Below are 27,768 nucleotides of genomic sequence, written 5' to 3'. Positions count from 1 at the left end.
ATGTTGCCACCTAGTGGTGCAAACAGGTAGTTATTGGTGTTAAGACACCCCATGCTCTCACATAGTTCTGCAACAACTGAGGAAGTCTACAAGCCGTCAGAGCGTCACAAAATCCTTAACATGCATTGGGATTGCTTTCTTCCTGTCCTCATCAGCCATCTGCTAGTATCGAAAAACATAATAATGCCCCATCTGTCCCTCGTGGCTCATGTAACAGGATGCAGCACAACAAGACAGTTGGGAGTGAAAGTGCTGATTGTGCACTCTCTGGTGGACAGTGGAGGGACTGCAAGGCAACAGCAGAAAAAACACCTAGATGACTCAGCAGGCAGGTGTAGACTGCGGTCACTGGGTTAATATGGGGTCAGGGGTCTTCCACACACTGAGAGTGTCTGTGCACAAGTGTAGTATACTGCACAGCAGATGTTTTCACTAGTTAACGATCACGCACCTGTGAAGCTCTTACCTCAGAAGTGAGAAGACGCTGTAGGAGTTTCGCACAGAGCTCTGGTCCACCTGAAGCAAGCTGTTCTTCTTCCTCTCTGAGTGATCCTGTCACAGTGACACACACACACACACACACACACACACACACACACACACACACACACACACACACACACACACACACACACACACACACACACACACACACACACACACACACACACACACACACACACACACACACACACACACACACACACACACTTTGATTCAGTTTCATCTTAAGAAATATACCTGAGGACCCAAACTCACCAGGATAATAACACACAAGAAGAAAACAGGGAAACTCTGTCTGCCATTTGGTAGGATATACTCAACACTTAACCCCTAAGTAAGTATCATTATGACAAACGTTGGAAAAGTGTCTGAGTGCAGGATGTGTTGCTGATAAACAAACAGCTCTCCACAACAGTACTCTGGGCCCAGGTTTACATCACTGCTACATCATGTCTGCTAAAAACAGGAGGATGAGCTCACAACAGTCCCAGGAAAACACAGCGGTGCCACCAGCTCTCGTCTACTGAGAGCTTCTGTGAACCTCAACAATGTTGATGACAATTCAAACAAACAAGCGCTGTCCGAACCATAGCTCAGGATGCTGAACTACACTCAATCAACATGACCTTTACTTCCATTTACTTTCACTCCACAGGGTACGTGGGGTGGGGGTGAAAGAGGACTGCGGCCAAGTGCGGAAACAGTGGTCATTTAACCTGGGCTTTCATGGGTGATATTAGACTAAAAAAATACATCCCAATATTTCATGGGATTTGTCATATGATTACCATTGACTAGTATATTCTTGGCCACAAGTCACATCAGCTTACAGACATGAGAGCCATGTAAACACAGACATTGATCCAAAGGTAAAAATTCATCCAAACCATCATCAGTAATTTTTCCACACCAAGGTTTGAACTCGGCCTTCTACCATGCTTGCTCTCATTCTACACCTGAGCAGTTGTCCACGTTGTAGCACATATGAAAACAGGGCATCAACTAATATCTTAGTATCATGGGGAGAAAATCTACCTGTAAACTATAGCACGATATGGGACATCCCTAATAATAGGACCACAACACCAAAGAGCGTTGTTAAACATTCTCAGCACATACTCAGCCATAACCACAGCACTTTTTCAGCAGGAGGTTTATAATAGGACTCTATAGACAAGCCAATCAATAGCACTAAGTGATCTAAGAGAGTTTAAACTCAACTAGAAGCTAAGGAATGATGCCATGACAGCGTGTTTGGGTTATACTGTCAAGCCACTGCATAAGTAGGGTATGTTTGTGTGTGTTTGTGTGTGTGTGTGTGTGTGTGTGTGTGTGTGTGTCTGTCTGTGTGTGTGCGTGTGTGTAAGAAAGACAGAGAGTGAGAGATTGTGTGCGCCTTCCTGTAATAGGCATAGTACCTTTTGATCAAAGTCAGCTGCATAGTAGCCATCATTTAATCCAAATATGATCTCATTTGGATTCCTGGAGCGAATCTAAAGAGAGAAAAGAGATACCCACACACACACACACTTAAGTAGTGTGGGAATCACAATAACAAATTTTGTTTGAGTGATGTGTGTGCAAAAGAATGTAAATTTGAGATTAGCTTTACAACTGATATTGAAAACAGATGAGTGAGTGTGTGTGTGTGTGTGTGTGTGTGTGTGTGTGTGTGTGTTTAATGTGTGACCTTGTGTACGAGACTGTGTAGAGACTGTGAAAGTAATATTTTGTGTCATTTGTTTTGTTTTTGTGTGTGTGTGTGTGTGTGTGTGTGTGTGTATGTGTTTCAGCGCATCACATGCATCTGTGCTACCTGCTGCCCAGTGTATCTGAGTCCATCCAGGTTGACCTTCCACTCGATGAGAAGCTGGAAATGCTCCCCTCGGCCGCCCCAGATCCGCACCACGAAGCAGGACACCGACGTGTCCAGCAGGTCGGGCAGCATGCCAAAATCCAGGCTCCGCCATGTGGGGTTCTAGAATGCACACACACACACATAAATACAAACACAATAAATAATTGCTTTGAGTGTGCAACAACACTTTAATCCCCACCCACCCACCCCCACACACACACACACACACTTGATAGAAAGGAAAAGGTAGGTCACAGGACATGCTGATTCATCCAAGACAACCCTGCACACACTCAAACACACAGAGAGAGAGAGAGAGAGAGAGAGAGAGAGAGAGAGAGAGAGAGAGAGAGAGAGAGAGGAGGGGGGGGGGGGGGGAGGTGGGAGCTTTGCGGCAAACCCAAACTGCCTCGCCTGTGCACTCGACCTTCACCCGGAGTGAAGAGCAGCGGAAGAGGCAGAAATGGGAGACAATGGATGAGAGCAAGAGGGGAAAGGGGGAGAAGAGAGAGAAGAGAGAGAGAGAGACAGACATACATAGAAAGCAAGAGAGATGCCAGTGCAAAACAGGAAAGAAAGGAAGTGGGACCAGAATAGAGGGGGAATAAATCCACACACAGACCAGAGCCAAAGAGTGAGAGAGAGGCTTCTTGTCTTTTTGTCACACAAGTGAACAAAGATTCACACAGTTGGCCCCAGCTGTGGCACAACTGGCTGGGGCACCTGCACCGTACACCGGCGACCCGGGTTCGATTCCCGCCCCTGTGGTCCTTTCCGGATCCCACCCCGACTCTCTCTCCCACTCACTTCCTGTCGTTCTCCACTGTCCTATCTGATTAAAGGCATAAAAAGCCCAAAAATATACTTTAAATTTTTTTTTTAAAAAAAGATTCACACAGTTGGTCAAAAACAGACAGCAAAAGCAATGAATGAAGCGACCATGGCAACTCTTAAATTAAGCCACAGTCAGTGCACAATTCACCACAAGGGTGAGAAAATAAGAAAAAGCAGAAGTACAGTAGGCTTAAGCGAATGTACTTTTTTCAGATTTTATTTACATATCTCTACTGAAATGTGCATTCATGTGGACGAGCCAATACTGAAAATAGTCTCAAGGTTCCCCTTACGTTCCCCAGGTATCTGAGCCACTCAATTCTCACTGAAAAACGAAACACCTTCTCTGTCTTATAGGCCAAAGGATCAAGAAGTGAATAACACAGGAACACCATACTTGACTAGCATACAAGGATAATGTCATTAACACATCCGTTTCAGATGATGTAGCATCTTATTGTCTGTAGTGTTTGTTTGTAATTTATCAGTGTGTGCGTGTTGTTGTTTGTACTGTTAGCATGTGAACATCATCCGTGTATGCCCCCCATGCCCTCAGAATATTCTTTTGAGTCACTGAAGAGCCTCCAGTGTGTAGCAATGGTGATATTGCCAATTATTATACGGCTCTTCACAATTGCAAGTAGAACGCTCCATTGACTTGAATGGCATTTCCCAAAGTTCTACATGTCATTATTTTCGCCTAAGGACCTCTGAATAATGACCGCCGTCAATGGCAACGGATCTTCATTCAAAAGTGAAGGCAGACGGTTGATCAGCTGTGTTCTAAAGAACGTTTGATTCAAGTTCAGCGTGTGTTGCAAACTATTTGTTTCTCAGCAAAAGCCACACCGGAATGGTGGCAAATACATGTAAAGAGACATATCATGGAGTTAATTTTTTCGTTTTGGCAAGTAGCCGTATAATAAGCGGGATAATGTATAGAACGCCGGTCATTATTGGGAAAATAAGTCCCTTCAGGGCGAAGCCGGGACTTATTTTCCCAATAATGACCGCCGTTCTAGAGAGAGAGAGACAGAGAGACAGAGAGAGAGAGAGAGAGAGAGAGAGAGACAGACAGACAGACAGACAGATACTTTATTGATCCCCAGGGGAAATTTGAATTGATCTGATTGAGATATTCTGATCTGGATCTTCTGGAGTGTACCAGGAGCCAATCTGATCAATAACTAACAAACATAGAACACACAACTACAGCATTACTTTGACTTCTACTCTTACTACTGCCATGGCTGCTACCTGTAGTAGAAACAGTACCAGCTCTTCCTCAGTGGTCCCACAGCAGTGTCGGGGTGAAATAAACAATGTACAATACAGCACAGGCCAAAAACATGACAGAATGCTTCTCCATTCTGCTGAAGAGTCATTCATGACAGGGACCTCTTTGTCCTTTTGTAATCACATGACATCCAATGCTAAGGGACAACTGCACCAAACATAGCATGCTTACTTTATGCCAGTAGACTATCTCCACAATGAACACACTACCAGTAATTGTCTCTATCCAGAGCCATTATTTTTCACCAATCAGCTATTCAGTCTCATACCTGTGAGTGAACTGATAGAGCTCAAGTGAATGCAAGACATCCCTCTTGATTAAGAGGTGTTAAGACAGGACAGATAGAGTTAGCATTACTCACCAAAGAGTCTCTGATGATTTCACTTTTGTAAAAGTCTGAAAGAGAAAGCAAAGGCAGAGATATGGTTACCTTAAATAATGCTGACACATGTTTATTGTTTGGCTTACCTACACCCTGTTGGTGTTATATTCACCTCTTTCTTTGAACACCCAAACACTGAATCATTAAAAGCCAAGCCTTTACACAACTGGCTATACCGGTAATCAGAAGACTGACAGAAGACATAAAAATTATGTACTGAGAATATGCAATAAAAGAAGAATAGTCTGTTTACACAAATGTTTACATAAAGAAGGCACATAAATAATACTTAACAGCTTAAAAGAAATATGAATACCCTTCACACAAACTTCACAAGCTGTATCCTGAGGACAATAAGGTGAGTTTAATAAACTAAAAGTGTGTGAGTCTACACACAAAGCCAGGAAGTGTGGTGGCCTATGTGTTTTGTACAGCATAACTGGGTGGGGTCTCTGTAGTATCTCCCCTTCATACAGCATTGCAGATGTCATGGTTATATAAGATATAAAAAGGTTGTATAAGGTAGGTTATAAAGAGCATGAATGCACAATCTGCCATTATTGACATAGCTTACGTAGCACTAGACTAGTTGAAGTCTCCTGACATGCTTTAACCAACAACTGGAGACAACCATGGGATAACGTGCCCTTAATATTCGTAGGGATGACAGAATGAGCAGCATTTGACAATTTTCAACTAATCAGAATGCCTCCTAGCCTAGAAATCTAGACGCACCCTAGCGGCTGCAAATTACATTTGCTGCCAGGGCTAGTCTAGCAACTCTCCGTTGGCTTGTGAGCTCGAAAAATTAAACTTCTATCAGGCCAATCAAATCGTGTATAGAGTCGTTAGGTGGGCTTAACATAATGATTGATGGCAGAGTTGCAACGGTTTGGCTTGAATTCCATGCTACTTGAAAACAAATAAGATGGATATTGCTGTTGGCGAACAGTGTGACACAAGTTAAGCTTTTATTATGTTGGCAAAAGTTTGAACTAGCCAACTAGCTCCGCTGGTTAGAAACGCATGGGACTCATAGCGTTGTCCTATTGCGTGCAGAGGGAATTTGAAAGACAACCGATTATCCCGCCCCTCGGACTAAGCACTGCGAACAGTGAGTGCCCAGACCCTACATTTTAATGTGGGTCTGGCTCGTCAGGCTAAATGCCTCCTGATTAAGTGGCGCACCAACAAGACATGACAATCTTTAGCTAAAAGTACTGCAGAGTTTGTTTATGGTATGTTTTGGCCCTTTCACACCAGTCAATTTGCACCACTGATCATGCTGTTATGTTGTGTTAAATGAACATGGTGCATTCCAAGCATGCTATGAGTAAGTCAAAAAATATATTGCAAATGTTCCCGCAGTGTGTATTTTTGTAAAGTATTGCCTTGGGAATATACTAAAAGCCTCCAGCTCACAAAATCTGATTTCTCTACATTTGTTGACTAAAGTTTTAACTCCGTGTAAGTACACTTTATTCAATTAGGCCTAACAGCTTCTATCTTTCTGGGTCGACTTTTGAAATGGTATGTTGAAATGGAAAGTTGACCCTAAACATTCTTTTGGCATGACAACACAAACTGGAATGATTCATTTTGATGAAAATAGGTGATATGTCCATTTATCAGCAGGAAATCTGCACCTACTGTAATCCACTGCACTGCTCAGTGAGGCAGCAGATGCAAGTACTCCAGAACATCACACCTTGGTTTCATAATGTGTTGTGGCCAATCAAACAGCACTAAATAAAGGTTAAACGACCACAATCCCATTGTAATCCTATCCCATCAGTCAAACCACTTGCCAAGATGGTTCAGGATGAATTTAACAACGTATCTTTCGTAGTGTAAAACACTAATGCTTTCTGATGTGCCCCCACCAAGGAGACTTGATGCAGGAAATACTGAAAATTGAGCAACAGTTATCAGCAACGTCTTTGGTAAACAGCAATGTGTCTTGGCTTGTGATCCGAGCGCCCATTTTGAGACCAAGTGTGAGAAATGAGCATAGTGTAGTGACCTTTGGAGATGCGGTCCTCCAAGCAGAGGTGCAGAGTGAAGTAAGTGTCCAGCAGCGGGGAGCCATTCCTGTTGACGATGTTACGGGCCGCAATACTGCGCAGGTGGCGCAGACGCCTCTGCAGAGAGAGAGAGAGAGATAGAGAGAGAGAAAATAAGTGAACAACTACTGAAAAGGACAAGAGAAAATGGGAATGCACTGGCTAGGCTAAATGAAAACAAAGATGTCAATGTGTATGTGTGTCTGTGTGTCTCTCTCTCTGTCTCTCTGTGAGTGTGAGTGAGTGTGTGTGTGTGTGTGTGTGTGTGTGTGTGTGTGTGTGTGTGTGTGTGTGTGTGTGAAATTGAGTGAGTATGTGTGTGTGTGTGTGTGTGTGTGTGTGTGTGTGTGTGTGTGTGTGTGTGTGTGTGGTCTGTCTGTCTGTTTGTTTGTTTCAGCAGACCAGTGGCCTAAGCTTAAACAGGATGTCACCCAACCTCAATGAACTGCAGCTGCAGCATGCAAAACAATAGTGTATGTTCATAGTGTGCCTGCCGTGCCCTGGCACAGAAAAACAAGTCCCCATGCAGAGAGAAAATTACATCTATATGACAGCTAATCACAACGTATCTTGATGAAATAGGCCTAGGTGCTGACTGTTAAACTGGCCTTTGTGTGTGACAGCGTGACAGTGAAAAGGAAATGTTTCCTAAAGTAAGTTGACCAAACAAGAAACACAAAAAGTATTCTGATCTTGTCTGAAACTCTTCCGGTGCAAGCAGCTCTTGAGTTGCTGTGATTTAAAGGCCTTAAGGCAGGCAGCTCTCGCATACACCACTGATGCTCTGGACTGAGACAGACACACGGGGCACGGCCCGGGGCCGAGTCGCGTGGGCGGACCCCTGAGCAACTGGGCGGTCGTCCAACCTCCCACCTGACCAGAATTCTTCATGTACTGAACGAGCAGCTCCACTGCAGGGCATTAGGGCCTAAATCTAAGTCATGGGATTCCCTATAGGATTACCAACAGAGCCAAACAAAAACCACAGACCCACACAGAAATGCCCAGGGGCAGGCGGGAGCAAGAGAGAACGCTAAGCTAATCTCACTGACTATAAGAAGAGGGCACTCAGAGTGTGGGCCACTGGGGAGAAAAAAAATGCATCAGGACAAGCACAAGGAACTGCACCTGAAAAACTGTGAAACAGGCATTCTTCCAAAGGGCATGCATCACTGTGACAGGAAAAGTGAAACTCTTACCAACGCACATCATTCAGGCCTGTCCCTGATGTCACCTGAGCTTTTCTCAAAACAACCCCTTTGGCTTGTGTGCGAATCAGATCCCTCAATTTTCTAAGCTACTGACTCAGGTTGACTCAGGAGCGATTTTTTCATTATGTCAGGTTAAAGGTCATAAGTGTGTCAGGAGGGAATTGGCTTTAAGTCATTGCCTATTCATATGTGGGACAGCATGTAAAATAGTTTAACAAAACAGGATAATAACACTGTACGGACAATTGTGTATGTTGGTGCCAACTGCCAACTATGCAGCTGGTCACAGTACACGAACAGTTGATGATTTCATTAACTATAAAGACCCAATTTTGCAGCGTGCAAATATTCAACACTCTTATACCGCCTGTGATACAGGAAGAACCTGCCTTCTGCCACAGTGTCCTGCTGAACCTGTCAGAATAATGTGAGCACTGGTAAACGAGCGTTAACCTAAAACATAGTCAGATTTCGCAATGACCTGACCAGGGCACTGTCAAATACTCTATATAGTGCTTCTCGAAACCGATAAGTTCGTTCATGTCAGACACAAATCATATCCCGTCAATGACCTCAATTTTTGTTGACAATACAATTGTCATGGGTCAGGTTCACAGCAATGTTGGCTTTCACACTAGGTTCAGGTACCCATTAGCAATTAGCTTTCTAGCATTGTTAGCTTGCTAACAAGCTTTGCAGGCCTATTTGAGCGCACTGCTGTTTTGACATGTGACACCGCGGAACAACTGAACGGTTAATTTCTGTCAAATGTGTTTACTCCGATGAACTGTGCACCAGCGTAACGTTCCACTTACCTGCTGGGATGTGAGCTCTACGTGCAACGCACGAGAAGATGAAGCTCCCGGGTTACTGACAGAAGCGGCGGAGACAGCAAGATCCCGACCGGCGATGGAGCTCATCCTCCTATCGGTAGTAGGTGCGTTTGCTTCATTCAATAAAACAGCTCATGCCCACCACCAAAGCGTTTCTTGTAATAAAAGGCCAGGACAAAGTCTCACAACGCAAACTGTAATAGATGGTCAAAAAAGTCTAATTGACTAAATCGATGCTTTATCGCAGCAGTTGGGAGGACATCATAAACAAAATGATACTTGCTTAGGAGGCCATTATCCGTTTCTCTTGCGCACGCCCAATCATACCACCGATTGGCTCGCAGACACATCAATAAACGAATAGCACTTCGGGCTAGTTTCTCATCGTCACGCAATTGGTCATGTATCTGCCAATCATATCTGCCCGCCCATAACAGGAACTCATGTATGTGTTCCTTCAAGAATGAGGAAGTCAGCAGTTAAATGTAATGGTAACGTGACCATAATAGACCGCGTGACCAACAACTGATAGGTTCCGTCCAAATGTGAGAAGATGGGCTCATCTGATGTCTGATATTTCATAAAATGTTATGTACATGGAAGTTAATTCGGAAATGGCTTTGTTCTGCTGTGTTATGTGTTCGTTGTTTCGAAACACACGGGTAAGTTAGAGGAGGACCGGGCGTCCAGTTTTCTTGAGCAGAACACGAACGAGTTAGCTTCTGAGATAAGGTATCTTTACAATAAGACTGTGAATAGGCATACAACACGAACGCTTCTTCCGAATTTGGCCTTTATTTTCAGAAGATTATTTTTTAGTCTGTGCATAGATAAACATTGGCTACTTGCCTGATAGCAATGGGCGTGTCGAGAATAGAAGTATCTCCACAGGTGCAGTGCCTAATCAAAATTTAAAAAAAATATCAGCTCTCTGATAGGCTACTCATACTTATTGTGATGGAATATAATTTTGCATCGAAAGTATTGGAGGGCAGTTCCAGCGTTATGGATGTGACAATTGGACTCATATTGGTAAATAAAATGCCTTAGAGTGGGGGCAAAATTAGTATCAGTGAATTAATTTGCATAACTTTTAATGTAACCTCTGTCCTCTGAATACTGAGAAATCCTCTAATTTCATAAAATCAATTTCATCCTAAGAATACAAGGCATTTTATCAGCGTTATGGATGTGACATGAAATGGACACACTTTTGTGAGAGATTACAGGTTTTCTACAAACTCTGTGAATTTTGAAGGAAACTGACGAAACTATGATATATGTAGCATGAAGGAGACTTGAAGGAACACAAAAAGTGTGTTTTTGAAACTATGCGTCATTTTCGTAATGCATTATGTAGGAAAAACTGGCGTTATGGATGTGACGTGTCTGAACCAGTCCTTGACAAACTACATAAAACACATAATTAAAGGAACCGTATGTAAGAAAAATATTTCAATTAATCATAAAATGGCCCTGATATGTCACTAGACATTAAGAAGTCATGTTCATTTCAAATACTTATATCACTGACAACAGTAGTCCAGCCAGGATATTGTCATTTAAAAAGTGAAGTTGCAGCCCTCAACTGTTGTTGATGTTGTGTTTTGTCATGTCATGTTGTGTTTTAGCCTGATGCGCCACCCTCCACCTATCTACTAATCACAAAGTCAGTAGTGTTTCGCCATCCGCGTGTGCAACCTCGAGTCAGGGGGGAGGGGGAGGGGATACACCGCTCTTCAGTATTTTGAAAGTGATTGCAGTACCAGTTTTGACCACAATCTTACATATGGTTCCTTTAAGTAGTGAATTTTGATATGAAACAATTGAAATAGTAATCATGAAAAACTAGCGATGAAATTATTGCTTCCTCAGTGCCCACTAAGATCCACAGGAAGAATCAGGACAACAAGTGATTTTTTCTTTTACCGCCATCAATTTTGGTCAGTGATTCCCGGGTTACTGAAACACCAGGGAACATGAAACTTGGTGGCCACTCCCCTAAATAACTAGCCCTACATGAACCGTTGCACCCAAGATGACAAAATATTGATGGTATGTTAGTCTCAAGAGCCCGCATCAACCTAACCCATACCCACTCATTTGTGATTTGCACACACACACACGCGCGTGCACGCACGCACAGTCGTACACATACAGACAGGCAAGTACACACACATATAAACACATACAGACAGGCAAGCACACACACACACACACACACACATGCACAAACACCCACCCACATGAATGCAGACACATAAACACACACACAGGCACGCATACGCATGTGCGCATGCAAACACACGCACACATACACACACACACATAAACACACAAACACAGGCACGCATATGCACATGCACACACACAGACACACACACACACACACTCTTACACACAAAAGCAAACTCACATATACACACACTCATTTACATGCACATGAGTTGCAGGAGTAGGAGATAAATTGACAAGCGTAGGAGTAGGAGACAAATGGACAAGCGTGATTTATTTTTGCGAAGAGAATATGCAGGACTGAGAGGCGGTCATATTTTGTACCGCTATGCGGTACATCTAGTTTATTGCTGTCGTTACTTATGTTACTCTGTGGGTATGAGCTACAGAGGACCTGACACTTCAAATGCTGGCATATCGCGTCATTTAAAATTAAACTGTGTTAAGCAGACGTGAACGGCAGGCTGAACAGATCTGCAACAGAAGGAGGTTGCTATGTTAACTCCAGCTGCAAAGTCAGCCATCTTCACCAGCTAACACGATAGTCCAGTTTTCTGTACAACAACAGTATGACAGTTACGGGAAGATAATCGCTCAGATTTTCGTTATTAGGCCACTTGAAAATAGGCTATGGCTAGGCTAATAACTGGAGGTATTTTAATATTATGTTTGTTTTGCTAATGCTTAGGCGAGGCCTCCCTGTGGGTTTGATCAACCTAATAATCTTTGAAATGTCAATTGTAAACACTAAGGTGACATGTGTTGAAACTGACATGCCACCAGAACAGACGTTTTATCGGCTTTGAGGTATAATAAAGTCTCCAGTCTTGTAATTTCACATTATGTAACATCCATAACGCACCATTAAAGGTTTGAAAAGTAAGAAAGGGGCACAATTTGGTCATCACACTTTACATTGATATAAATCAGCTTTGCACAGACACTATGGACATTGTCGCATCAACACTGTATGTGTAGCATAAACTTTTCCTATAAAACGTTATGGATGTGACATGGCCATGGAACTTGCTGACTTAAAAACAAAAGCCTTACAAATGTAAGGAGTTGTGCTCTTAAAGGCAAGCTGAGCATAGACATTGCTCTACCATTCCCTTGTCAATCTGGAATTTGTCAAATGACACAATTTGTTTGAACATTGGGTCCATTTATCCACTTTTTAAATATGTATAATATTACCATGGGAAAAATGTTGTTTCTGGTATGGTTGCACACCATATTTATGATGTAAAAAGAGAGTCATTCTCCATCAAATTCAATCAGATCGGTTACAAACAATAAAACATAGACCTAAATGAAGATTTTAACAACAGTTCTATTTGCGTATGCACAACTTTTTTTTTCCATGGTAAGGATGACCTTTGCATGGAATTGCCCTGGAGCAAAACAGTTTTTACATAGGCACACACACAGACAAACCTTGGCCTTAAGCTGACCTGACAAGTTACTTTATTTTAGCTCTTCTCTCTGACAGTAATTAGCTTAGGCTACATTGGGTAACATCCTTGAAGTCCGAATGACAGTTTACGCAAACAGCAGCAGACACAGACTCTTGGTCCTACAAAAAGGTCCACACCCTAGATAATGATGGTTGCCGCTTCACATGTTGTTTCTCCTTTTAAGTGTGTTTTGAGAAGTATAGTAAACCTGTTCATGTTCCAGGAGATTGTTCATTGTCCACTTTCATTACTGCAACTATTTGCAAAGTCTACCTTTGTGCAACATGTCAGGGTACCTGACCCAGGGGCACTGCTAGATAATTTGGGCCCTATGACGGACAATCATTTATTTATAGTAAATTGGGGGGGGCTCTCTGGGGGCCCCCTGACAGTGCTGGGCCCCCAGACACATTATTGTTGTCACTATCCTCTGGCTGCATAGGCCTAAATGAATGACTGAGAGTCCAAGATTCTCATCCAAGATTTTTAGGGGCAGCCGTGGCCTACTGGTAAGTGCTTCGGACTTGGAACCAGAGGGTTGCCGTTTCGAACCCCGACCAGTAGGCACCGGCTGAAGTGCCCTTGAGCAAGGCACCTAACCCCTCACTGCTCCCCAGCGCCGCTGTTGTTGCAGCATTAGTGTGTGCTTCACCTTCAATTCAAATGCCTTCAATTAATTATGTTAATAGATTAAATTCTGGATTTGCACTGTTTAAAACATCTATTACAGTACTTCCTATTATTGTAATTTGTCTTTTTTGAATGTGTTAGATAGCTAGTTCAAAACAGACCCATTCAGAAAACTCTATCTTTTCAAAAAACTTAAAAAAGTTTAATAGGCACATTGTACATTTGACATTCGGAACATAACTTGATGAATGTTTTTATTGCACATGAATTCCATAGACACATACACCTTTTTCTTGTTTTCTCAGCAGGAAGTATAAAGCAATCAAGCAGAGAAAAAATCAAACAAACATTCAACAAATTATTCCACCTGTATTTCAACATTATATTTTTGTCATCTGGACTAAGCCCAGTCCTGTGTTTTCAATGTTGGCAAAAATGTATGAAACTCATCTTATTTAAACTTTGAATTTGAATTTCTCCACATTGTCCTCACATCAAAGCATTCAGAGAAGCTATGTTAGTTGAGGCAATTTTATTAGGACCAGTGGAACAAACAGCTTATTGTATTGTGTTGGCTTATCATACAAATACTGCACCTTTGGAAACCCATGTCAATCTGGCTATGCACCAATCATTTGATGTTATTGAAACATTTAATTCTTATAAAAAGGTGTGAAATGGTTGGCAATATAAACACTCAATACAGCAGAGTATAAAAGGAAAGACAAACACTGGAGGGAGAAGCCAGAAGACCAAATGGGATCACATTGACATGTGAGAGTGGGGATTGCTAGGCCTATGCTTTAGCTTCATAACAGGTAGAAAAAGGCACAACACACATTCATTGTTCATAGAATACTTTGTGTTTTTACAGATTTGCATTTATGGTAGGTAGTTGTTTTTATTTAGTAAGGTCATATGATGTACTTCATACACACTCCATTGCCAGATTATTGTAGTGTAGAGTTATAGTGTAGATAGTTATAGATGTAGTGAAACACAAAATGCTGTCTAATAAATGTATTATAATAAATCTCCCTTCATGGTTGGTATAATTGTTGAAACCCTATTTGAGAGGGCATTTCAGATGTCTGATCATTTTGGAACGTGTACTTAGTGGTCCTGTTAGACTGTATTGAATTAAACACAAAGATATTTCTGTTATTTGGACTAGCTTCACTGATTGAAATGGGTTGGTCAAAACAAAAGAAATGTGTGTCGTGCAATACAATTACTGCAGCACCATACTGCAGCCTCCAAAATGAGCACACTGTTGATTCAACAGCTCTCTAAATTAGTTCAACAAATACTGAGTATCATAACCTTCATGAAACTAAGATTTACTACGGAACTGGTATATTAAACTGCATTAGCTCTAAAGCAGTGTTCCTAAACTGAGTGTATCTGAAGAAGTCTTTGGCAAAATAATAGTCAAGTGATAGTCAGGCAACACGGTGCATTGCTTGTGCAATTAAAAAACATCTCTATATTGATATATATAATCAATGTATGAAATACTGAAAACTTTTCAAGTCTGTTGAGTGCAGCTTTTTTATCCTTAAAAGAATCACTTTTCTTTTCAAATTATTTATTGCCACCTAGTGGCAGGGGAGTACAATGGCACATTTGTATCAAACTGTTGCACCTGTTGATTCTTTTTGTACCATTTTGCAAAGTGGTGGGAATTACAAACGTTGCCTGTACCACTCAGTATCGATGTCAACTGTTCTGAATTTGAGAGTGGATAAAACTATTTAACAGCACTTTTCCAAAGTAGTGTTTGACAGGTCAATGCACTTCACTTCACTGACATTTCACCTTGACAACGGGGCGACAGAGGCTTATGTCTTCACACTTGCATACTTTTCTATTGCATTTTCACAAGATCATACTCTCCATATAAAGCACTTTGGTGGGGTGCGGAGGGGAGGGAGGGCTGGTCGGCACGGCAGCAGAGGCCACTGGTCAGGGTCAGCTGGCTTGTGAGGTGACGTCTCCTCCTCGCTCTCATTGGATAAGCAGCGTGTCACTCTCCTTCAGCCCAAACCGAGTCTTGTACTTGTCAAAGAGATTCTTGAGAGACTTGATGTACATGGCATGGTACAAGTCCACAACGTCCTGACTGGGCTCCTCAAACTTTGGCACAGTGATGGGCTCTCCCACTGGTGAAGGACAAATTCAACATTCAAAGACAATGTCAGTACTATGCCCGCAAGCACTGTAATGCCAGTGATGTTTACAGACAGCAATAGTAGTCTAATGATGACAGACCCTACAATACACATTGTTTGACCACAGTGAATTATTTTCCTCACACCCCTATTTGTCCGACACTCAAAACTGTTTCCGTGATGTGAACTGTCAACTAACATTTCAGTGTGAAGTCTACACAGTACAATTAGGCTTTATGAATGTAAATCGTGTGTCGCTGTCTCAAATGTCAGTAGTACTTTACATTGATGTTATATAAAAAACATGTCTTGTCTCATTTGGCTTCATCGGATGTTTTCCGCATGCCATGCCACTGGTATGTCAGTTTGAATCTGCTTTCCTTTTAGAGGTATACATACTCGGGTACTTACCTACGGTGGTGATGGGTTTGCAGTAGGGCACCAGGCCCACAGAATCTGAGGAGAAGAGGCCACAGCCATGGAAGACGCAAGGAGCGAAGCCCACCAACTTCTGCAGCCTCTTCTGGGCGAACCGCCACCATGAGCCCTCCTCAAAGATCACCTGTTTGTACACCTCATTTTCCCCAAAGGAATACACCGGCACCAGGTCTGCCCTACAGAAGACAGACATTTCTAATTACAAATTCTAATCAAGAGGGCTTTGATATGTTTGTTATGTATGTTATGTTGCACTGCATACATTTCTCAAACATTTGTAAAAATATATTTATTTATCATAGTGAATCATTATCATTATTTCCACAAAAAGATAACAAAATGTCTAACTATGTCTGTGGGTCATTTTGGCAAGCCTGTACAGAGCATCCAAAAAGCATACAAATGCACTATTCGATGTTATTGACCTTGCATTCCTAAGAAAATAAGTAATTCTTTCACATTGTTGGTCTTTTAAACCTTTCCATTGGCCTCGGAATTGTTACACGGTTCCATGGCTCACATGGCACATGCAGTGGCTTAGTGTTAAGTCTGATATCCCCCTAAACCTCTAAAAGCACAATATAACAGGTCAAATAAGACCAGAGGGGATGATTGGGCGCTGACCTGATCTACATTATACTGCAACTCTTACCCTGAGATCAGTTGATAAACAACAACACCCAGCCCACAGTGTTCCCTCCAAAGTACCAACGCAAATGTTTACAGATGCCCTGCCTAGGTTATGACAGGTGATTAACAGTCTGATCTTTGTCCTGATTGTATGCCACACGTGTTTGTCTACTTAGCGATATGTGAGTATTTTTTTTACCACATACAGTGTTTTGTTCAGTTACAAAGACATTTTTTTGTCAAAAAATTCAGCCAAATACCTAAAATCTACCAAATCACTGACTAATTACTAATAACTGATACAGTTGCAATAACATCAATGTAAATTTTGCTTCCATTTGGGCCATCTCACTTCAGTTCATTTTTACAGGAAGAGCTTTGGCCAGTTTGCAGCCTGCTGTTACCCTTACCCTTGCTGAAGAGCCAGCTTTATGAAGCCTTTGCGGCTTTTGAGTGTGACAGAATTCATCCCTGGGGCACAGTCAAGTGATTCCGCTGCACCGCCAACAACGATGACCACAGCATTGCCAGTTCCACTCCGTGACAGCAAGTAATTAATGGAATTGCGATTCACTGGGCAAATGCCTGAGAAACACACAGAGAGAGAGGGGGCGGTGGAGGGGGTACAAATGGATATGATTTAAATGTTCAAATATTCTCAGAAAAAGGTTACATTAAAAGATTTATTTACACAAACACAAGTCGGAACAGAGATGTATATAAAAAAAAATATTTTGTACATGTTAGCCTAGATAAAAAGGCAATCCAGACACAAATTAAAGCTACGGGGCCCAAAGGAAAACACACAAAGCAAGTAACCTCCACAGCCCTCCATATGTAAACAGCACAGATTTCGTCATACTGTCATACTACAATATCAACATCAGCACATACAGATCTGCACACAGCCTCTATCTGGACGAGAGGACAAAGCTCAGAGGTCCTTTGTGGAGTCTGTCGATAACAAGCACTTTTATCAGCAGGACTGTACAGGAGAGCACAGGTGTTTGTGTTACGGGAAAGAACACACTCAATTGAATCTTCTCCAGAGAGATAACCTGACTCTGAGGGAATCATCTTAATAACAGACACTCACCAACAGTGTTTTCTTTGTACCATAAAATGAAACCTATTTGTCTGTAACAGGGTTTTTCAACCAGTGGTTTGATAAGGCATTGCTGGAGGTCCCTGGTTATGTACAGTACTTACAATGTGGGAATCACTATTTTGATTTTGATTCAATGGTGGCCCTCAGATTGCTCCCTTCATTTGATTAGGTCATTTGATCAGGTATTACAATAGCTGCTTTCAGACATAGGTGTAAGTCTGAATGTTCTGCGGATATCAAGCGGTTGGGCCGTATATCTGAACAGCATATCCCGACATTTGAAGAGTTTGGTTCCAAAACGCTATATCCTCCATTTTAATGAATTTTCATAAATATTTTTTTTTTACATTTTGTTTTCCAAGTACTTTCAGTAGAACTGTAATTGGGTATTGTTATTTGATTTATCTGTGCTCAATCAAATAACATGGGTTTTATTGTTTTTAAAAATGGAGATATAGTGTTTTGGAACCAAACCCTTCATTTGGAACTCCGAACTTCGACGGCTCTTACACTTCTCCCCTCTTAGTATTTCAGACGGACATTATTTATATAAATGAGCTCAGGTCTGAACAAAGCAAAGAACATGCGAAGATTCTGTTCATGTGCGTGTTCAACCATGCAGAGATTCTGTTCAGCTGTGTCGGTGTCGTTCACACATAATGTCCACATAAGCATCGAATCTAAATCACCCGAAGGGTCGGATATCCGTTTCACCAAGATCTGCACATAGTGCAGAGGACTAAGGAGGCATAGAAATTTAATTCACCTCCAGACATGAGATAGTCCCGTAGAACTGGCATCCGGAAATTCCCAGCCAGTGTGGCCAATGAGGGCTTGATTTTTGGGAATTTCTTGGAGAATCCCGTAGCCTCAGTCCCAAAGTTGCAGAAGGCACCAAAGCAGAATATGCCGTGGGGGTGGTAGCCGAAGATGTAGTTACGGCTGGGCAGAAGGTCGTGAGTCTTAATGAGCTGGGAGAACAGACAGACAGGCAGACTGGTTAGATTAGGTTTGATAATTTGTCGACTGAGATTAAGATCCAAGGGCACTTTTGAGACAACACAATAGAAAATACAATAATTTCCTGTGTATTAGCCGCATTGTATATAAACCGCAGGACAGTGTTTTATGCAAGTTAAAAAAACAAAACCAAATTAATATTAACTGCCCCCATTTATTAACCTCATAGCTGAAGAAATTTTGTAAAATCAATGTATAAACTTCGGCTAATAGTTGGGAGATTACTGTACACAATCAAATTACCACAATTGAACTGTCATATGTGTTTTCAGAGAACAATATACTTTCCACTAAATCATATTATCTTACATTATATGGTGCAAAAAAAAAGGTGCAAAAACAATTGTGGACAATTTGTGGAGTTGACAATGATCCAACAAAGCTGTCCATAAATCCATAAAACTTTGTTAGGAAAAGGAAAGGCCATGAAGATTTGAAAAATGCATTAAGGTCTGTTTGCCAAGTTGTTTCGAGTATGATGGGGTCTACTTGAGGAGGGTAAACAACAGTCGGCTTAATCTCATTAGGAGGCTTTGTGGCCACTACATCTGTGGATAAACCTCAGTGTCTGCAAAAGACCCATTTTCCAGGAACTGGGACAGAGTCAGCAACTCAACGCTGATACAATCTTGACCTACAGTCATAAAACAGCAGGCAATTAACCGCCCCTGTGTCCTCAAATTTATCAACCATGCAGTTCCAGGCATTCGTAAGCTACGGAGAATAGATTCGCCTATTTATCAACTTTCTCTAGTTTATAAATGAAAGTGTGAGAACAACGACATCGTGTAAGGGTATACGTTGAGGTTTACTAATCAGCAATGTCCTCTCTCTCTCTCTCTCTCTCTCTTTTGGGAGAAACCGAAAGAGTACACACAGATCGTAGGAGGTTGCTTCATTGTGCAAATAATCGCGAAACTGCAGGAGCTTCTCAAACAAGAGCATTACATAAGGACATTAGTGGATTAGAAAGCTTGGATGGCTACTGTCACTAAGTTACTGGGCAGATGAGGGGGGGGGGGGATGGGGGGACTGGACAGGAAGGTGATTCATTCAGTGGGAGATGTTCAGCAATGTCTCACAACACCCATCTGACCGTAACAACCAAGAATTGTCAAAATCTTATTTGTAGGCCACCATTAAGTGCTTTCATCTATATCATTTACTACAATGAGCTTGCAATGAGAATAATCTCACAATTTGGAAGAGGTCAATAAGGTAGAAATGCTTATAATGCAACACTTGAATGAATTATTTAATTACAGTAGTAGAGTATCAGAGGACCACAACAGGGACACTATCTGAAAAGAGATTGCAGTCAACGGCTAACAGAAACTTGGTTGCACGGCAACAGAACGATGTCATAATGGAGGACTGGGTGGTTCAGACCAAAGATTCTAGAACAGAGCTCTGTACAGACTCTCAAGGCAGTAAATTACACAATAATATAAGGATATATATAAGGATATAAGGAAGTTTATTGTCACATGCATATAGTTACTGGAAGTAAGAAATGCAGTGAAATTATGTCTGGTGTCAGCCTATTTGTGCATTTATGGGGGGGGGGGTAAAAAGTGCAGTAGAAGAGGGGTTTAGTAGATTAAGTGGCAAGGGCTGCATAAGAAGGGTGGGGGAGGATTATGATTGGGGGGGGGCACCAACAAGGAGCACCCAAGAGCAACATCAGGCACTTGAGAGCTGAATCACAACATAGAGCCATCATAGAACCATATAGATACGAGCTGATGTAGAGATAGCCCTGTCACAATGATTTTCAAGGACAAAAAGATTATGACATTACATGTAGAAGGTCTGTATACCTGGCCCATATCGCTGGCCACAGTGTGATAGCTTTCACTAAAACAAATGTGTAATATCTTCCGCTCAGTGCATTACACCACCTGACGGTCTGGGACTAAGGGCATACATGGTAGACTGAACTTCAACATTCATTACTAAGCATTACGTAGTATCAGCAAGGAGGACTTCCTTTCTTAAACCATATGCAGCATTGGATTGTGGTTTTGAAGTGACACACACTAAGTTGATGATCATCTTTCACAAAAGATAGATAAGCTGTCATTATTCAATCAGTGGTGTCTCCCCTGGAGCAAAAGGGTATCTGTCTGCCATCCAAGGATAAGTAAACAACTACTGCCTCACTGGATTGTTTGATAGTTTGGTTCACAGTGTTCTAGGTTTCAGTTTAATGTTTTTCCTCAATAATCTCAGAAAGAGAGAGAAAACCTGGAAATTTTTGCAGTAAACCATTGTCTTAGAGACTGAAGAATTAGCAGAGATATGAATGGTAAATCTTGTTGTGTGGTATTGATTCTGATCAAAGTTCCCCTGATGTGCTTGTATTAGGACGTGATGGCAGACGCGACTTCTGCTTCACAGGGTAAAGGCAGAGATATGGAACATGAAATGCACTCATGAGTCTGTCACTATCTGTTTGAGCAAAGTCTTTTGTGGTGATTATCAGCAGTACTCCATCCTATCTAATACATGGCTAATGGGATCAAGGTATTCAGTGAAGTCAAAACCTCACATTAATCACTGTCTTGTTGTTAACAAGACAGATAACGTTATAATGTTATCGCCACCCTTTGAACCACTGTGAATATGTCTGATATGTCAGAATCAACATGACTAATTATGAATCATAAACTAGTTTGATTTATGTAAAATATATACAAGGTGCTTATATTTTGTGGAAGATCAGCTTCAGTTGTGATGAAGTTTCCAAAACCATGTTGTAGCATCATACCCCAAAGTTAACTCCACATGAACCCTGCATTTGGTCTTTGTTTTACCTTTTCCACTAAATAATCCCTGGCACATTAGACATAGAGTAGTAATGGTACTCACTCTGATGGGGAAGTAGTCCCTGAAGTATGTCCACATAGCCCAGTTCCTCACCCAGGACGACCTGCGGCCTCCTAAGCAATTGCAATGGCACAGTACAATTAGCAAGATGGCAATACATGTAACATATACCAGGTAATATATATTCCCAACCCCACCCATTACAAACACATCAGAACACATAAGTAGTATCTACCAGCATACAAAAAACTCTGTGTGAAGTGATAAGCATTGAAACAGTTCTCTCTTTAGAACTGTTAGAGGAGATAGGAAGATTAGGAAGATGGTGTGGAGTAAATGTGCTGCAACTTGCCTTCTTTTGGTGTATTCCAGTCAAATATGAGCCAAGCAAAGTACATGGCGGCGATCACCCAGAGGTCTGTGCAGAACAGGTAGACGAGGAGCGCAGTGCAGGCTGCACCTGTATGGAGGCACACAGCAACCCGTCACATTTCATTATACATTTCCATTTCAATTTCATTTCACTTATAGAGCGCCAAAACATTACACATGTCTCAAGGCGCTTTACAGAGTGTTAAATATTCAGAGAGCCCATGAGTAACAGGGGCGAGGAGATACATATAGCATGAGGTTTACTAATCAGCAATGTCCTTATAGCATGCTGTCAACTGTATCATCAGTAATAAATAAACACTTTATTATTATGCTTTGTTTAATGATTTTCTAATACTATTTGGTAGACATAAACAAGAGACTATGGTTTAAAAGATGGGAGATACAAGCACTGTAATTAGACTGTACATGTGTGCTTTAATAGAAGTTTACTGTCAGGAGTGTGTGGCTAGTGGTGATGGTAAAGACTGGCCACATGTGGTTCTGTCATACATTGTAAAAGAAAAACAGTATACTCAATATAACCCAAGCTAAGCTTTCCCAACATCTGAAAGTTCATTAAACTAGACATGTTGGCAAACACAGTCATAATAATGAGACTTGACTGGGTTATGTTGAGTGTGCTTGTCTTTTTTTACAGTTTATAAATATTAATTTCAATTTGTACTATACACACTTACCCATGGCAAGGAAGGATAGGACCCACTGGAGAACAGAGATCATCTGGAGCTGTTTCTCCATCTTGGATCGGGACAGCCAAGGAGTTGCAGGCAGGTCTTTAAGAGAGGAGAGGATGCTGGATCCGGTGCCTAGCACATGAACAGGGGCATGGGGAGGAGGTGACTTAGAGCTCAAGACATCTCCTGCAGCGTGCGTAATATGTTTACCTTAAGACATGTTGCTATCATGAATATGCCATGTTAGCAAGGCTGTTGTCATTAGTCTGAACCTTATCACTTCTGTGAAGTGATGTAGAAACTGAAGTCCAAAAGGCTGTGTGACACACACACACACACACACACACACACACACACAGCAAAGACTCCAAACTAGGGCTGTAACGATACACCAACCTCACGATTCGGTTTGTATCACGATTTTTGACCCACGGTTCGATACGAATCTCGATTTTTTTTTTTTTTTTTTTTGGGGTGGGGGGGGGGGGGCTAGACATTTTATTAAATAACATTTTAATAGCCTCCCTTAGAACACCAGAGGATTACAATAATATATCTATTATTTTATATCCTGATATAAAAATATTTTTCTGAATGACTGATATTTATGACGGCACACTTTATGCAGATTAGCCTATAGCCTAGGCCTACTATTTTTTATTACAACTCTACCTCTTTAATTCAGCTGTCTGGTTGAAGCCTGGAAATATTGTAAACAAAGTAGCATATAGCTTAGCCTATCATAGTCTACTGATTGGACTGTTCAGTTTCCCCATGTGTGTTTAAGTTTCAAGGTAATACTTGTTCTCCTTGGGACAGGCCCTTTTGGGAAACGTTGGTATTGAGATGATCAGTCAACTTCAATGCAAGAGTTTTAAACAAATATGTGCAGCATGCTAATGATGCTAGGCGGATTTAATAGTAATTTAGCTAGTCTTCTATGCGTCCTTGCTTTCACGATTGTGAATGTTTTATTTAAGTCGCGCGTGTTCATTGAGCAGGAGAGGGAGGGAGAGAGAGGGAGGGAGCGCGAGAGAGCGGGGCAAGGAGAGGGGGTTTACTTCTATACTGTTTGGTAAAGTTGCACACATAGTCTACAATGAAAGCAAGGAGAGGTATGAAATTATTATTTATTTGTTTTTGGACAACGTAGGCTACCGATAAGTAAAGTGGGAGTTGTGGGTTGCTTTTGCGGCCGCATAAGCTGCAAAGCACTGCGTGAAACACTAGAAAGGGTGTGTCGCGATTCTGCCTTTTCACACCGCGACACAGTATCGTCGATATGAATGTCGCGATTTCGGTTTCGAATCGTAAATCGTTACAGCCCTACTCCAAACACTACTACATTTATCTAGTAAAAGTCATGATGAAGTCTTTCACAATTATTTGGGGATTTAAAGGATGTGATAGAGTGGGAGGCTCAGGCTAGGAGGCTTCACTATGACATGTAATCACATTCACTATCCACAGCTGTCTAGCTCTAACATCTGCTCTTCTCTGCAGGCACGTGCACAGTAAGTCCAGAATATGTGCCAACATACAGTCACCCTGACCCAAGACAACTAGCATGCCAACCCCACCACCCCCACCCCCCCTTTTACCCATGAGGCACCTGTCCCACCTCCATCTCTAAACAACATAAGCACAGGTAGGCCTATGTTCCTCGATCATCATGGATAAGCCATGTGTACTCAAAGAAATAACACTGTGCACGACCCTGCTTATCAGATAACAGCTAACTTTGGATTGGAAACGGATCTGGCCCGTTAGATCCAGCTGCTATGGCTCTGTGACACTACACTACAGGACCCACTCACCAACACCATGTTCGGCTCCGCAGCATAGTCCATAAAACGCGTCCAAAGTACCACTGAAGATCAGACGGCTATGTGAGCACACACAATGACACATGCTGTACCAGAGACAACCTCGATCAGGGAATCACACAACCTTTGAGAGCCACTAAGCACTGGACAAGATCTGTGAACTGTAAATCACCATAATCACTCTAAGCCCACATTTAACAGGCTGAAAATAACACCGAAGACACTTTGAGAGCTAACTGTCCGGGATCTCTCATTGTGCAAAGGGATTTACTTAAGCATCAGTAGCCTAATGACTGCAAGCTATATAGCCTAGGCTACATCACCTAAACTGTTATTCGGCAACTCACCAAATGAATCAAATAATGCATTATTATCACATTAAGTAGGCCTAATTTGTTCCAGCTGCCATTCTGATAAGTATTAAATTCAACATAATTTGAAATCCAATACCTTGGTGACAAGTGTGTTTTGAAGCAAACCACAATCGTCGTTGTCACCATCAACATTTTTCACATGATACCAGCGCGTTATGTCACAAAGGCTTAGACAGAAATGCAATGACTATTGGCTTAAAGACGCTGACATTCTATCAAAGGTAGAATAAAATACATGTTTTTTTTTTTTTTATAAACAGGTTCAAGATTTATGTAGCCTACAACTGAGCGCCTAAGTATGATCTCGGGAAAAATGTGTTAACCTTAATCCTACGCATTTCTTCACTGTTGCCCATGCCCATGCACTCACCTCGCAGGACTCCGGAGTATGCAGCAAGAATGGTCTTCATCTTGGGGCAGGAAACTGCAACTGTACGAACTAGGGTAGAAAATGTCAAGTACAGACAACTGCTGCCTGAGGTTGGTTCTCTCTACAGCATCCCCTTCTTCACTGGCTTTGACTGCGAAGCACAAGTTCGCCGCGCTCACATTTAAGTCCTTCTGGAAAGGGGCGTAGGCTAGAAGGTGCAGTCTAAATTAACACCTCCATATTCGTTTAGTCGTCAAAATAAACACTGCAATATAACAGCGACAAACAAAAATCTAAAACATGTAGAGAATATAAAAGTGTTAGACAATATTTCTACCCGTGCCAAAAATAACAAAAAATGGATGTACCAGGCAAGCTGCCAACACTTTTCCTCAGTTTGGAAGTGAGTATATCTCGTGAAATCTGCGCTTTTAAAGGGATTTATCACTGACCAATCACTTGACCTGGACATATCCTCCTACCTGAACAAACCAGAGTGGCCTATGGCTGGACAGTGTGTGGATACCGATTGGTCGCCTCTCCACGTTATCGAACAACAGACATCATTCAGTTTGTTTACCCCTTTTGGTTTTATTTAGACTCGATTTATTTTAACAATTATTTTCTGTAGATATTTCTTTACATTTATCAAATATAAATTCAGAAAAACACCACATACAGTTTTTAAAAATGTCTGGTCTGTGATAAACAATTTTGAATTTTAAGAAACCACTGAGTAGTCCATTCTAATGGCTAATCTAATGGATATCCTTTTCAATTAGCGTCTTTCATCTTAATCATACTGTATCTTATCTCTTACTTTGACTGTTGTTGGCTAGTGAATAGTTTTTAGGAAGTGTTTAGAGCAAAATATCTTTGTGATAAGGCTGCTGATTGACTTTTAACTGTATTGTATGAAATAATCCTCAAAATAACAGGAAGCAAGTGGGAGAGAGATGGGGAGGGACCTGGAAATTAAACGTGGGCACTTGGTCCTGAATATGGTACAGATGTTGCAGCTTTGCACCATAGCTCCCTGTACCACCAAATGTGTCTGTGGTTCCCAAACTTTTCTGGCTCACGGCACCCCTAAACATATCTCTCTTCATCCACTGCACCCCTATTTTTTTACTTTTTATACTCAACCTCCTTTGTGCATTATTTGTACTTCATGCCATTTTATGTAACCTTGTGATATGTTGGATTTTATTATAAGCATTACTATGAGAAGGTGAGGTTTATCTCGTTTTTGTTTTATTCAAATGAACCACTCTCTTTAATTCAACTCATTTAATAGAACTTTTGAAAAAAATAGTGAACAGAATGTGAACAAAAATATCAGGAATAGGCCTTCAACTAAAGTACATAAAACGTCTGTCCCTCTATCACAACTTTATTTTGAAATTAATATTATAGCTAATTTCTTTCTTCTTGTTTAATATGTCATTAAATTATCAAGCCTTGGACCATTCCTCGGCACCCCTGAGCATGCGTCACGGCACCCACTTTGATAAACCCTGGTCTACATGATACAGCTAACTGATGAAAGGTGCAGACACTTATATTTAACAAATAAGTAACTGGCAGTAACCTTCATCTCTATATCTTTCAATCAAGTTCAGTATAAATTTGAGTAGTCAAGTCAAGTTTATTTATATAGCACATTTCATACACATAGGTCATTCATTCTATTGATGAGTAATCAATAGATTTTCAAATTATTCTGTAAACCATTTGCTGAAGATCCCACCATCAGGGCGATTGCAACAGTGGCAGCGAGGCAGCAAGCCAGCACAATGCCAGGCTGCCAAGGAGAGGGACTGTGGTCAGCAGCTGAACTGATTGTGAAATACTTCCAGCCTCTGCTCCCGTCCAACAACCCCCCCTCACACACACACACACACACACACACACACACACACGCACACATGCACACACACACACCCTGGGTCTCTAGATAGTGTCCGCTGAAGCCTTGACCTTCAAGCCTAAACACTCACTCCCCGAGTGGCCTGTCTCTCACCCTTCCATAGACTCTCACAAGAAGTTTCCAAAAGACTTTTGGCTGCAGGGAGCCATATAACAAACACACCAAGCACTTTTGTGTCCAGTTGGGTGGGTGGCCTATATCAGGCTACGTGTGCATGTTTGCAGCATTTTGATGGTGACAGTGCTGACGTTGGATTTGGTTTTGTGGCAACACATCACTGTCATGAACATTCAGTGCGCTGTGGTTGCAACACGACTCAGACTGAGATGTCAGAAACTGGTCTTGTGAAACCCGTGAACGCACAGCCGTGTGAAAGTGCTCTGGGGAGCCAGTAGTCACACTGAGGTCAGATCATCAGCTCCAGTCAGAGACCTAGGCCATTGGAGACGACCTCTGCTGAAATCACTGATCTGACCGCCATTGATGATGTGTCGTTGAGACGTGTAATAAGATAAGGTTCTCAGGTGCAGTTGTTTCCCAGCCAAAGAGCTGGTCAGTCGCTGCTGACGCAAATGAGGAAATGATTTCTGTCTAGACAGCCAGTGCCAGCGGCTGTCCCCATCTGTGCCCATCTCTAATTATTACAGTATTACAGACCTTGGTCGAGGCCAAAGGCTCTCCTTTGCTAAAGTATCTTG

At 41.7% G+C, this 27,768-nt stretch overlaps 2 protein-coding genes across 3 annotated transcripts in view; both read right to left on the bottom strand.

Annotated features, from left to right (window-relative positions):
* Positions 1-9,272, bottom strand: part of uvrag (UV radiation resistance associated gene) — an 88,989-nt gene extending 79,717 nt beyond the window's left edge. For both annotated transcript variants that reach the window (XM_076273928.1, XM_076273929.1), the window contains exons 1-6: positions 8,965-9,272; positions 6,899-7,016; positions 4,855-4,889; positions 2,321-2,482; positions 1,923-1,997; positions 467-552 (exon numbers count right to left, since the gene is read on the bottom strand). In XM_076273928.1, the coding sequence (XP_076130043.1) occupies positions 467-552; positions 1,923-1,997; positions 2,321-2,482; positions 4,855-4,889; positions 6,899-7,016; positions 8,965-9,069 (581 nt within the window). In that variant the 5' untranslated portion in view covers positions 9,070-9,272. The remainder of the gene's footprint in view (positions 1-466; positions 553-1,922; positions 1,998-2,320; positions 2,483-4,854; positions 4,890-6,898; positions 7,017-8,964) is intronic.
* Positions 9,273-13,541: 4,269 nt separating this feature from the next.
* On the bottom strand, positions 13,542-25,280 carry dgat2 (diacylglycerol O-acyltransferase 2). The gene is made up of 8 exons (XM_076274643.1): positions 25,141-25,280; positions 22,574-22,702; positions 21,853-21,960; positions 21,543-21,613; positions 18,418-18,622; positions 16,954-17,128; positions 15,887-16,089; positions 13,542-15,466 (listed from the first exon to the last, which is right to left on the bottom strand). The coding sequence occupies exons 1-8, from the start codon at positions 25,178-25,180 to the stop codon at positions 15,312-15,314; spliced, it is 1,086 nt and encodes a 361-aa protein (XP_076130758.1). The 5' UTR covers positions 25,181-25,280; the 3' UTR covers positions 13,542-15,311.
* Positions 25,281-27,768: the final 2,488 nt, after the last annotated feature.

This window comes from Alosa pseudoharengus, unplaced genomic scaffold, assembly GCF_046254945.1.
Source record: "Alosa pseudoharengus isolate Yale_2024_CS ecotype anadromous, Long Island Sound unplaced genomic scaffold, YU_APseudo_1.1 YU_APseudo_1.1_scf_8, whole genome shotgun sequence".
NCBI lineage: Eukaryota > Metazoa > Chordata > Actinopteri > Clupeiformes > Clupeidae > Alosa > Alosa pseudoharengus.
Note: the sequence above shows the minus strand (reverse complement) of the source record. Positions and strands in the feature narration are given on the sequence as shown.

Bases quoted from the DNA above. Each gene is read 5' to 3' on its own strand.
- dgat2 (XM_076274643.1), bottom strand. From the start codon at position 25,180: ATGAAGACCATTCTTGCTGCATACTCCGGAGTCCTGCGAG. The intron at 17,129-18,417 runs GTGAATTAAATT...TGTGTTTCTCAG, and splicing joins GGACTATCTCATGTCTGGAG to GCATTTGCCCAGTGAATCGC. The intron at 15,467-15,886 runs GTAAGTACCCGA...GTCCTTCACCAG, and splicing joins CAAACCCATCACCACCGTAG to TGGGAGAGCCCATCACTGTG.